The sequence below is a fragment of the Tamandua tetradactyla genome, chromosome 20 (genome assembly GCF_023851605.1).
Source record: "Tamandua tetradactyla isolate mTamTet1 chromosome 20, mTamTet1.pri, whole genome shotgun sequence".
NCBI classification, from domain to species: Eukaryota; Metazoa; Chordata; class Mammalia; order Pilosa; family Myrmecophagidae; genus Tamandua; species Tamandua tetradactyla.
The window spans coordinates 30,553,365-30,566,807 of NC_135346.1; the positions used below are offsets into that span (position 1 = coordinate 30,553,365).

Sequence of the window (13,443 nt, forward strand, 5' to 3'; positions counted from 1 at the left end):
TGAGTAATTCATTTGTTTATTCATAAAAATACTGAGGTCTACTTAAATAGTTCCCCAAAGCCTACGTGGACATGGCATCTCAGAAAGTACATGCAACATTTTATCAGATGCTTGAGCCGGAGGGGTCTGTAAAATCTCTCTGGCTTAGGTTCTCTTTTACAGAGAAGAAAGTGAGAATGGGACAAGCCCAGGACCCAAGCTCCATCACAGCAACACCCTCCCCCACCCCCACCCCATCCATGCTTCCTTCCACTGCTCTGAGAATCTGCTCTGAGCTGGGCACTAAGCTAGGAGATTTGCTGACTGTAGCCAGGAAAGTGAAGCCACGAATTTTTCCTGAAGATGCTTACTTTCTTCAGCAGAAAATCGATTTCCAGTGAGATACACAGGCTTCCAATGAAGCCACTTATGTAAGTCTAGATGAAACTCCATTAATCCAGGGCCAGGGTCATTTATCTCCTTGGTTTTGGGCAGCCACCACCCTTTTAGATAAGGGTGTGGTATTGCTAGAGAAATGAGCACAGGAGACCCGGCACCCAGCAGGTGGGCTCCAAGATGGGACTGTTAGGGGCCAGGGGAGGCCTGTACACACGAGGCCAGTGCACAGCCCAGCACCTTTGGCCTCAGACCTGGCCTCACTCAGCCCACAGACTTGCCTTTTCAGACTTGGGCCTTTCACAGCCCTTGCTGAAGCTCCATTTTCCCATTTCCGTAAATAGGAATAAATGGTTTTGGCTGTTCCTTCCCACTTTAAGAAGCAGGATGGCAAGATAATGGTTGAGCACAGACTTTGTAGGGGGAGAGAGACTTGGGTTTGAAACCCAGCTTCACCTTTCTAGAACTCTGGATATCTGACTCGATCTCTTTTAGTTTCCTTATTAGTATCATAAAAACAATAGCACCTACCCAGCAGGGTTGTTTTAAGAATCTAATGAGAGTGTGTATAGGAGGCCTTCGGCATGGTCCCTGGCATACAGTAAGCACTCAGTAAGTGGTGGCTATTAGGTCCCTAGCCAGGCTTGCAGAAGAAGAATGGAACAGAACAATTGGCCTCAATGCAGACCTTTCAAAGAGAACTGGGTCAGCAGAGGCACCCCTTCAGAAGCCTCTCTAAATACTGAGAAGGCCAGAGAACGCACTTTTAATGCACCGCTTAATGGTTTTTAGCTAGAGAGTGGTCTTAGGCCTAATTGACAAGGCCGCAAGGCTGAGGCTTATTTTATGTGCTGGATACACTCTGGGTATGTCGGGCAGCTACGGGTAATCAATAAGTGTAATAGGCACGGCCATTTCATGGCTATTTTGTAGAGGAGGTGGCATGGTTTCGTGGGAAGGACACTCACCCTGGGCAAATCCACTGCCCTCCTAGGGCCTCAGTTTCCACATCTATTAAGGGAAGGAGCTAGACTAATGGAGTCAGGAGCTCTTAGGATGGGTCTATGAAGGGTGGGTCTGGGAAAGCCTAGAAGTTAAGTCTAAATTTCCTGTACACACATGGCATTTTGTCCATAGCTTTGGTCTGTTTCTCGAAGGAGGGTCGTCTGAGCCCCTAATTGTCTGAGGTTAGGATGTGGATGACCTCTCAGGGCTGCAAGTTCTTGGCTAGTCTGGGATCCTGGAACTCTTGATTTAAAAATAGTCCTACAGCAGGGGTAAGTAAGACAGTGTCTATATTTTAGAACCACATATACTCTTTGAGACCAATGGAAGAAAGGTTTATTTGGTCTGGAACTGAAATTTTTTGTAGCACATCGTCTAATTCAACCTATCTGTATAGCTTAGTTGAACAACTGAAACACAGGGAGCCCAGAATAAGAAAGAGGTCCTTTAATCCTGTATAGCTTAACATAATGCATGGCTACATCCTAGAGTATATTAAGCAGATAATCAAAAAATACTGGCAAAATCCCTTGAGGGATGGGAGAACGAATATGGAACCTTACCATCAGGGAATCCCCTGATACTGTGTCAAACTTTAGGGACACCCAAATCAATAGGCCAAGCCCTCAATCATGAGGCTTACTCTTGTGAGGCTTATGTAGGTAGAGGAGAAGCTTAGCCTACCTATAGGCATGCATAAGAGTTACTTCTAGAGGACCTCTGTTGTTGCTCAGATGTGGCCTCAGTTCCTCTAAGCCCAACTCTGCAAGTGAAATCATTGCCTGCCCCACCCCCCGCCATGTGGGACATCACATCCAGGGGTGAAAGTCTCCCAGGCGACATGGGAGATGACTCCCAGGGATGAATCCAGACCTGGCACCATAGGATCAACAATTCCATCCTGACCAAAAGGGGGAAAAGAAGTGTGATTAATAAAGTATCAGTGGCAGAAAGAGTTCAAATAAAGTTGAGAGGCTACTCTGGAGGTTGCTGTTTCACACACTTCAGTTTGACCTTGCTACCTGTCATAATCTGCCAACCCCCAACCAGGACCATTCCAGTCAATCCTAAAGAACACCTAGGGCAATATATAAGATTCCACAAGGGTTCCATGCACTAGAGTAACTCCAGAAACCTACAACTCCCAGATGGATCCCTGGTCCAGATAAGTCCCGAAACCTAGCCGAGCCTCTCCAGAACATCAAATAGTTCCATCTCCCCACCCCGTATTAGTGACAGATCCTTCAAATATGAAAAATTTAGAACGACTGTAGCCCAAACACCCTAAAGAGAGGGATGGAAAGACCATAGATGATGGTGGAGTTATACTGACAAGATAGAATTTAACAAATAAATATGAAAGCTGAATCATTAAATTTTTATCTCTTTTAGTCTCCAGTATCTTAGAGCAGCTAGAAGTAAAAACCTAAAATTGTGGAATGTAAGCCATATCAAACTCTGAAATATGTTCTACTACTAGTTGTGGTGCTGTGCTTTGAAATTTGTAGCTTTTTTGCATATATATTATTTTTCACACGCAAAAAAATGTTGATTGTGATGATAAAAAAATATTTAAGCCTTCTAGCCTCCTATATTCTGGAGCAACTAGAAGGAAAAATCTGAGATGATGGCATGGTAGCCCATGACAAACAAACTCTGGGATCTGTCCTGTAGCTGCTTGTTGGAAAGTGCTTTGAAAATTATTACTTTTTGATTTCTTTGCTTTGTATATATGTTATACTATACAATAAAAAAGTTAAAAAAATATAGTCCTACAGTGGTGGCTGCTCTGAGCTGCTTGGATGGGGGGTGGCGATAAGGTGTCAGGGACATATTGGAAGAGTTCCCCTAGAGAGCTTATGACAGCAGCTTTGCTGGCTCTGGAGGCCCCAGCTGCCCAGCTGCCCAGCATCCTTGTGTTTCTGCTTTGGGCCCTCCCTCCTGCTTCATGGGCCCCAGTGGTGGCAGAGTGGTGCCAACCCAGCCTCGCCTGTGCCCCTCTCCTGGATGGCTATGGCAGCCTAATTCATCTCCCTGCTTCTCGCTGCTTCCACCCATACAATTTAGAGCTAAGCCCAAATTCCTTCCAATCCCTACCTGACCTGCCCCACCTCCTCTGAAGGCATCCCTCCACCCCACCTTCTCCCCACCTCTGCTCAGTGCACTGAATGCTCTAGGTTCCAGGCTCACTCCACACTCAGGCTTTGCTCTTATTGATCCCTCTTCCTGGAACACTCTTCCCTACCTCTTCCATCACCCAACTCCTCTAGCAGGCCTCCTCCTCCAGACCAGCTCCTCCAGCTGTGACACCCCCATCTAAGCTCGATTCCCCTCTGTTCCCCTCCATTGGTACACCTGGGTTGTTTCCTTCATAGCAGGAACACAGTCTGTATTTTGAAGCATGTATGTTTCCTTACTTACTTGTTTGCTTCCCTCACTGAGATGTCCACTCATGACACAAGGGGGAAAAAGTCTTACTTGTTACATATATAGGCACCTATTACAGTGCCTGGCTCATAGTAGCTTGCAAGAAATGCTTGAGTGGCTAAAATTAAATGACTGACAATACCAAGTGTTGGTGAGGACATGGAGCAACTGGAACTCTCATTCAGCTGATGGAAGTGTGAAATGGTACAGCCACTTTGGAGAACAGTTTCATAGTTTTTATAAAGCTATGCATGCACTTACCATATGAACCAGCAATGCCACACCAAGGTATTTTATCCAGAAGAAATAACAGTATACAAAGATGCGTATATAAATGCTGCAGACTTATTCATAATGGCCTCAAACTAGAAACAAACAAATTGTTCATTCAGAATAGGCAAACACTGCTGCATCCCCACAGTCTGACCAGGCAGGAGGAGAGAGACGCTCCCCAGAGGCAGCTGAGGGTATCCCCCTGAGTATTCCCTGTGGCGGCACAGTCAAAGGGGTTGGACAGGGTAGGGACATGAGAGGTGAGTAACAGGCTTGTCCCTTGGGGACACAGGCCTTATGGCAGCACCTGTGTCCCATTCACCTTCAGACTCCCCAACTAGGTTCCGAAGTGCTTGTTGGCTCTTCTCTCTGGGTAGTTACAGCTTATAGTATTTTATTTATGTGAGCATTTTTTAATGCTGTGCCCCCTGCTCCCCACTCCCCACCATTTAAGCTCCAAGAGGGCAGTGTTTCTGTCTGTTTCACCCCTGGCCATAGCCTAGCGCCCACGCTGGCTCAGAGTGACACGCTTCTTGAAATTTGAGCTTGTTGCAAATGTGCCAGTTGGAGAAAGAATGGACAGATAGTGGGAGGTGCCCAAGGGCGGGGCATGGGGCGGGCTTGTCCCTGGAGACAGAGACCTTGCTGTGTGTCCTGCTGCCTGGACGCCTGAGAGAACCTGGCATGGTGCTGCCAGTGCAGCAGGAGGATTCCTACAAAATGCCAATTAAGACATTTGACCCAAATTTGGATAAAAGCCTTTTTCCTGTGTCAAGTCGAGCTAATAATATACATGTATTCATAATTTATAAGTTCTAGTAAGTGGGAACAATTAGGGAAAAGGCCTTGGCAAAACCTATTTCTCTTAAGTGTCACGCAGGCTGCGTTTTGTTCTCTAAGGCAGTTCCCACCCTTCTCCACCAGCCATGAGACAGTTTATGATTCTTGTTATTATTACTGTTTTAAGTCTGTTAGGTGCCATTTACTGAGTACTTAATGGGCCAGGCTATAGCATTGCCTCATGTAATGTCCACAGTAACCATCTGAGGCAGGTATTGTTTTCCACAGTTTACAGATGAGGCTCTCGAGCTCCAGAGGGGTGACGGGCTTTGCCCAGAGTCTCACAGCTGGTGATGGGGATGATAACTCATGTCGTGAGACCCCAGGGCTCACCCCTTTACCACTACCATGTTCAGTTCCTCTGTCATCCTTCCAGCTCGGGCTATTTCTGAATCGCAGGGCAACCCTTCTGCTGGTGGTCGTTAAACTTGGGAGTCCAGGGTGAGAACCTGAGGCCCTTGGATTTAGCAGGTCTGGGGTGGGGCCCGAGAATTAGCACTTATTTTTTTGGTGCATGGTCCAGGAGTCAAACCTGGGTCTCCTGCATGGAAGGTGAGCCTTCTACCACTGAACCACTCATGCACCGAGAGTTAGCATTTCTGACAAATTCCCAGGTGATGCTGGTGCTGCTGGTCCGGGGACTGTGGTTTGAGAACCACTGATTCAGATGATGCTGTTAACATTTGGGTCCCCCTGTGGTTCCCTTCCTCCTGCCCCACCCCAACTTTACCACCAGCCAGGAGGGTGTATAATCTCCTAGGCCTTTTCTTGTGCATTTGCATACGTATTATTATAAATAGAGAACTGTGTAACTTGGTTTTGTTTCATTCTCTTTATTCATGTGGGATTGCGTTCCATATGCTGATATCCCACAGCTTGTGTTTTCATTTTATGGGCTTGGAGAACACGGAGCTCTGCCTCATTCTTTTCAGCAGCCCAGTGGTATTCCATGAAATGGGTCGATTATAGTTTTATTTACCTATTGTCTTACAAATGAGTGGTCTTCCACATTTTACCCATCGCAGACAGCACTTCAGTGAATATTCCTTTAAAATCTTTGAGAACGTGGATGAATTTCTCTGGAACATACTATATTCACTCAGTAATGTCAGTCATTATTATTGGTGGGCTTTATTTTATTTTTTTTTCTGTTTCATTATTGATATAGAGGGATTGTTGCCTTTGGGAAACTTGATTTTAGGTGGGGTCAGTTATGTAAAGGAGTAACTCTCAATATATAGGCTCTATAGACTTTCAACAAAATAGTTCTGGTAAGAGAAAATAGGGACCATATGGGCAAGGCATTGAGGGATGTGTAGGAGTGCAGAGAAGAAGGGGAGAGAGCAGGGGTATATTGCCAGAGCCCATATGGGCAAGGCATTGAGGGATGTGTAGGAGTCCAGAGAAGAAGGGGAGAGAGCAGGGGTATATTGCCAGAGCCCAGCTTAGCCCTTGCAGTTTAAGTTCAGCAATTTGCAGATTGACTAAAGGAAAGTGGGAAGGGGTGCATCTTTATATTTTTTGGTTTAGCTTCAGAGGATCTGTGCTGGCAGCATCATGAGTCAGTGGACCTCTGCTTGGGTCTAACCAAGCTCTGCCCTGACCTGCCTCCTTCTTTCCTATCTCCCCAGGTTGGAGGTTCTGGAGAGGAGCAACTGTGTGCTGACTTTCCAGAGCTCGACCTCTCCCAGCTGGACGCTAGTGATTTTGACTCAGCCACCTGCTTTGAGGAGCTGCAGTGGTGCCCAGAGAACTCGGAGAGTGAGCCCAGCCAGTACAGCCCCGATGCTTCTGAGCTCTTCCAGGTATGCCCTCCCAAATCTTGCCATTCACTGCCTGCTGTGCTTCTTTCTGCTGCTAATAGCCCAGCTCTGTCCCATGCCACCTTCTTCTGTACTTGTTCACGCAAAGAAGCCCCTCACCATTTCTTGGCACCATTTCCTGCCCTGGATCTGCACCTTTCTGGACAGCTCTTGACCCCTCACCAAGCCTGTTTTATTGCCTCTGTCAAGTAGGGCTGGAAAGAGCTACCCTTTCCATGCCTCCTGATCAGAACCGAGACCCTCTGTGGCCAGGACAGATTTGAGGTCCTGTGTTCTCTCACTGAATCCTCATCACCACCCTGTGAAGGAGGTGTGATTATTTGCTACACATTATAGAAGATGAGACAGGCTTGGGGAAGTTATGTGCTTGGGGCCACCTAGCTGAACTAGATCCAAACCCAGTGCGCCTGCCTCCTGAGCTGGGACTTTATAACCTGCACGACACCCTAATGGTAATGACTCACGTTTATTGAGCAACTGCTCTGTGGCGGGAGTGTCCCAGGTACTTTGTGTATATTAACTCATTTGATTCACTTAAAGTCTTTCAGTGGTAGCACAGTTAGCTCCATTTCTCAGATGGCACCTAGGGGTCCTTTTAAAAGAGGCAGAGCTAAGATCCCTGTGCATTACCTCCGTGACCTTGCATGCCCCTGCACCTGACGTGTAGGGCACAAGATGCTTGGCATTTCTTTAAGAAGATCTCTTAAAGGGGATACGATGAAATATTCTGGAATTTGTTTCCGACTAAAGCAAGCTCTACGTGCATTTGTGTGCGTCTGCATATGTGTGTATGTGTGTGGTGTGGAAGGTTTTAGATGAACTAAGACAGCCATGTTGAAGTTAGGGAAGGGGTACATGAGGATTCATTTTTCTGCCTTGAAACTTCTTCCCCCATAAAGATTGGGGTGGTGGGGTTGGGTGCGTATTTCCCTGTGCCTGTCTGGGAATATTATAGTAACTTTGTCCAAATGCCCTGCTGATTGCCATGAGCATCATTCTAAGATTTTATCAGCTATTCCAGAAATGTTTATTGAGCCTCACCTATGTGTCAGGCATTGGGTCATTAGTGAACCTTACAATCCAGAGATGAGATCAGTTAACACTTAAACAAAATGTAGTTGCCTGTGACAGGTGCATGAAGCAGAAAAAAACTGGGAATAAGAAAAGGATCTACAGGCTGGGTGGTCAAGGAAGGCCTCTCTGCCATTGATTGTATACTTTGCATGGACTGTATGTGCATGAAGATATCTCAATAAAAATATTTAGAAAGAAAGAGAAACAGAGAGGGTTGAGAGAGAGAGAGAGAGAGAAATAAAAGAAAAGAAAAGGAAAGAAAAAAGGCATCTCTGAGGAGGAGACATTCCAGCTAATAACTGAAGGAGGAGAAGGAGGCAGCCACACAAAGATCAAAGAGCATGATTAGCATTTTCCAGGCAGGAAGAAGTAAATGCAAAGCCCTGAAGCAGGAAGGACTTGATGTGTTGGAGGAACAGAAGGGCTGATGGGAAGTAGCTAAAAGGAAAGTGCTAGAAGATAAGGCCAGAGGGGTAGGCAGGGACCATATCATGCAGAAACTTGTAGGCTATGGTAAGGAATTTGTATCTTTCCTCAAATTATTTTAACCTTAAGTAAAGTACCATCAATAACCCATTTTGCTAGTAAAGAAAGTAAAGCTCAGACAGGTTAAGTAAGTTTCCCAAAGACACACAGCTAGGAAAGGTCTAGGTGAAGACTTTTAATCTAGAAACCCATACCCTTCACTACTACACTGAATGCCTGAGAGAACATGGGCAGCAGGCCACGGTGGCAGGAGTACTGAGCTAGGAGCCAGAAGAGCTGGGCTCTGGTTCTGGCTCTACCAGGGACCTCCATTTCCTCATCTGAATAATGGGGGTAATACTTACATTATGCTGCTTCCTCCCTCATAGGGGTCCAACTTCCAGAAATTGCTTTAAGGTTGTGGAGAGCTAATGAGTGAGCAGGGTTGAAATGCTGTGTGCCCCAGGTATTGCCCTTTGCCCCACCAGAAGACTGCCCTGCCCAGACATTACAGGCCCCCAGTCTGCTCAGAGACCAGCCTAGACCTACCAGTGAGGCCTTTGTGAGGGTCTTACTGTGTGCATGAAATGGTTTCAGTTATGAGGAAGGCTCAATGGAGCAGCCCCCGAGCCCCAGGCTCGTGAGAAGGACCTCACCAATGGTTAGAACATGGGGCACAACTCAGTCGAGCCAGCCCCCCATCCCCTCATGGCCTGCAAACCCCACCCCTGGCCCCAGGACTGCCCCTTACCCTTTGATGCCCCTTCTATGCGAATGATTATTTGATCAGTACTTGTCACACCCCTGGATGGTAAACTCCGTGATTGTGGGGGCGAAGTCCGTGTTATTCATTCTTGTGCCCCCAGAACTTTGCACAGGCCCAGTCCTTTGTCAGGACTTAATAAATATTTATCACATGAATAAATCCTTTGATGCCCAGCTCCCACACCGACCTCTCCTAAGGCAATTGGTCTTATGAACTCCCATCACATTCGTGTTAGCACTTAGAGGGGTGAGTGTGTGTCCTTCAGACTGTGAGCTCTTTGCGGACAAAAAACATTCACTTCATCTTTGGAGCCCTAGCATGTTATAAGGACTCAATCATTCTTGTGGAATTATAATATTTTCTTTCCTGTCAATGGCCAGGCATGACCCATTCCAGAAACCTTAGACTGGAATTCAGGGAGTGTAGGTTCTAATTTTCCCTCTGCTACTAGCTCTGGTGGTTCCATTTGACCAATGGGAATCAGAGCTTCTCTGCCTGTGTCAGAGCTGCGTTGTAACCGGCAAATGGCACCAGATCTGCGGAACTGACTGGAACAGACACAGTTATAAGGCTGACAACTCCTCGGGGGCAGGGGCACTGCTGCCAGTTTCTTTGTGCACTCTAGAGTCCTTAGAGAGGGGCACAGCAGGCACTTAGTCAATATTTTTGGGTGTTCTGCCACAGGCTTTGGTTGAGCCTCGGTTTCTCTACTTGAGGAATGAGGAAGGGGCATGGACTACAGTGGTGGTTCTTAATCTGTCATGTGGTGGGGATCACCAAGTACTTTCAGACTCAGATGATTCTGTGAAACTGGGGACCTACTCCCAGAAAAACATACAGACCCTGATTTCCCAGGTCTCACTTTAGCTCCCTGGACTGTGGAGGATCTCTAACTGTTCTTTTGACACTGATGGTCTAAATCCTATGCCTGGACATTCCTTCAACTCACTCCAGGCCCTCACCACTAAGCATTTTTCCTCGGATTTCTTGAAGGCTCCTTTTTCTCCAGCTTGAGATCAGCTCAGGAAGGTGGGGGGTGGGGCTAAGTCTATTAATATCCCTTCCTCAGCTGATTAACTCTCCATTAATTTGCACTCGGTTTCCTAGTGGAGGAGGGGGGGTGGAGCTCATGGGCCCAGGGAAGAGGGGAGGGTGGCGCGGCCCCCTGTGACATATTAGCGGAGCGTGCTGACAGCAGGTTGCGAAGGAAGCCGGGCCAGTGGTGGGCAGGAGGGGTCTCCCCCCGCCTCAACCGTGCACACAGCTGGAGCAGCCCAGGGAAGGGTGGGGAAAGGGGAGAGGCCTTCTGTTAATTGTGCATGTTTTTATCTAACCTGATGGGTCCTTCTTGAGGTCTTAGCCACTTCTACTCATTTCAGCACCCTGCCTGGTACAGACCAAGCTCTCAGTGAGTGTTCTATAAGCCCTGGGTCCTTGACCCCACCACTAACTTGCTCTGTGACCTTGAAAAGTCTCTTCAGTCCCTGGGGCTTTATTTTACCCAATCCATAACATGGAAGCGTTGAATTAAAAGAATGATAAGTAGGTTTCATCCTGAGTGGCAGCTATGATTGATGAGTAGTTGTTGCCTGGAGTGTGTATCAAGAAAGATGCTTGAGGGGAAGGAGTGAGTGCCACAATCGACTAGCGATGTCTGCCCAGGGTGAAGGAGTGGGAGTGGTAACAAGCATGCCGTGTGTTTGACATCCCTGATCACTACGTGCTGCCTGAGGGCCTTTCCACCTTTGACATTTATAATTCATGCTATCTCTAGACCTTTTGCTGTTCTCACTGTGAAAGAATGGAAATTCTCATTCCATCCACTGCCGATGACATCATTTCTGACCACTTTTCTTCTAGAATCTGTTCTTTGAGAAACTCATCTCTGTCTGTCATCAGTGGTCAGAGTTCATAGTTTGTTCATTTAACAAGTATGTTTTAGTGTCTCCCACACCCCCGGTCCTGAGCTAGGTCCAGGCACACTTTACAAAGCACTTTCGTTACACCTTCCAGACTTGGCTTTTATAACTACCTGGGGAGGGCTGCCAAGGGTCACTGGAGGGAGACAGCTTGCCCAAGGTCACCCATTGATAGTGGCTCCAGGAGTGGTCATGGAGCCCCAAATCCCAGGAACCAACTTCCTATTAGGCTGGACAACTTGTTCTTGGAACACAGACTTGGAGGGTCTGGTGTGAGGCTCCCAGGACATTGGCTGGTGGCCGCAGGCAGCCAAGGGAGTCCCGTTGCATTCCAGACCCACAGTCCAGGGGCCTGGATCCAGGGCCCCCATCCCTGGGACCTGAGCCAGGCTCAACCAATAGCTTCTTTTGACCTTTTATTTATTCTTAGCTCCATTCCAAAAATTACAGACGTGTTTGTTCTTCCTTCCCTGTATCCCCTCTTTGAGTTACTCAGCTGCTGCTCTGGCTGCAAAGCTTGGAACAGATTTAGTGCAGCCAAAAGGCGATCACGAGATGCATATTTCAGACGAACTTCCTGAAGCAAGAATAAACAGCCTGACCTGGGATGGGAACGAGTGCTGGGGAGGCGTCATGTGACAGAACGTGCCTTCTGCCACACCGGGGTCCAGGTTGCCGTGCTCACTTCATAAGGTGCTAGTGCGTCACCTAGAGGCGTGAACCCTCTGGGCGTTGGGGGGCTGTGAGCTGGTGTCTGTGGGTGGGCTGGGGGTGCGCAGCTGACCCTCAACTATGGATCTTGGGTCATCAGAGAAGGAAGAGCCTCAGCTCACCTGTACACGGTGTATTTTGTATGCTCCGTGACCCTGTTGCTGGACCTTCATGAGCCTCGGTTTCCTCAGCTGCGCAGTGGAGATTACAATAGCACCTCCCTTGTATGGTTGCTGGGAGGGTTCCCAGGCAGTGTGCACAGAGCTTTCTTTCCATTCCTCTTCTTGGCTCCAGCCCTTTGTCCTGGGTTTCCCTCTGCCTGGAGTCTTCTTTCCTAGCTCCTTGCCCAGCAGGTGCCCTCTCATCTTTCAGGCCTAAGTTTAAGTATCAGCTGCTCAGAGACGCCTTCCTTGACCACCCTAAATAGCCTGTAAATCTCCCCCACGTTCGTATTCTCAATCTCAGCTTCCTTTTATCTTCTTCCAGCCCTCCTCACTCTCTGCAATGATCTGGTTTGTTGACCTTGTTCAGCTGTGTCCTGCACTAGAGCATCAGCTTCATGGGGGCAGGGGCTGTGCAGTCTTGTCATGCGGTACCCTCAGCACCCAGCTCAGAGGACAGTGGAAGGACAGGAGGGAAGAGGAGCGGGAACCATCGCCGCCCTTGTCATCGTCACAGCAGAAAGCGCCATTGTCGTAGCGGTAGTTGGTTGTGGTGGTAATCGTAGCAGTGGTGGCGTCTACTAGGAGTAATAAGTAATGCATTTGCTCATTTAGTCCTCGGGAAAACCTTATGAGGTAGGTCCTGTGATTAGGCCATTTGACACATAAGAAAACTAAATAACTTGCCTGAGGACTCAGAGTTGGTAAGTGTTAGATCTGGGATTCAGCCTCCTGCCCAGAGCTCGAGCCCTCGGCGCCACAGACACTGTGTCCGTCTGAGTGAATGGGGCGGGCGAGCCCTGGGACCCTGCGGTGTGGTAGTGCTTGGCCACTGCTGTGCTTCTCATTCTCCTGGCTGAACGCCCTGCCTGGGCCCCGGGGTCGTGTCCAGGGGCTGGCGCCGGAGGCTGTGGTTGGCGCCCCTGTCCTGGGTCCAGGGGGCAGGCGTGGCCCAGGTGGGCAGCCCTGCACCCATGCCCGCCTGACCAGGAGCAGCAGGACCCACACTGCGCTTCCCAGGGCAAGGCCCGGCCCACTGTCCCCAGCTGCCTGCTCATGACAGCCTGCAGTTCTTGGAGGCAATAACGCATTTATGGGGCAACTGCTCTCCCGGGAATCCTGAGCGGCCCTGGCTGGTGGGGGGGGGTGGCAGGAAGGCAGTGGGGTGGCTGTGTGCGCAGGGCAGGCTCCCACCATGCACACAGGGGGGGCGCCCGGGGTGCCGGCTGACCATCTCTCCCTCTTTGCCTCCCCGACGGCGCTCACTTCAGATTATCGACAGTGAGAATGAGGCCCTCCTGGCAGCGCTCACCAAGACCCTGGACGACATCCCCGAAGATGATGTGGGTCTGGCTGCCTTCCCGGCCCTGGACGGGGGATATGCTCCCTCCTGCACTGCAGCCTCTCCTGCCCCCTCGTCTGCACCCCCCAGCCCCTCCCTGGAGAGGGACCCGGCTCCGGCCCCCGAGGTGGATGAGCTTTCACTGGTAAGAACCTATTTCCAGCCGCTGAAGGGGTAGTGGCTGCAGCCTGGAATTTGGGTCTGGGTGAAGGTATGGTGGATGCAAAGAAAGCAGCTCCAGCCCCAGGAGGGGTTTCTGTGC

At 48.9% G+C, this 13,443-nt stretch overlaps 1 protein-coding gene across 2 annotated transcripts in view; it reads left to right on the top strand.

Annotated features, from left to right (window-relative positions):
- PPARGC1B (PPARG coactivator 1 beta) overlaps positions 1 to 13,443 on the top strand; it is a 108,818-nt gene that overhangs the window by 68,294 nt on the left and 27,081 nt on the right. For both annotated transcript variants that reach the window (XM_077137390.1, XM_077137391.1), the window contains exons 2-3: positions 6,552 to 6,725; positions 13,111 to 13,326. In XM_077137390.1, coding sequence (XP_076993505.1) covers positions 6,552 to 6,725; positions 13,111 to 13,326 — 390 coding nt within the window. The remainder of the gene's footprint in view (positions 1 to 6,551; positions 6,726 to 13,110; positions 13,327 to 13,443) is intronic.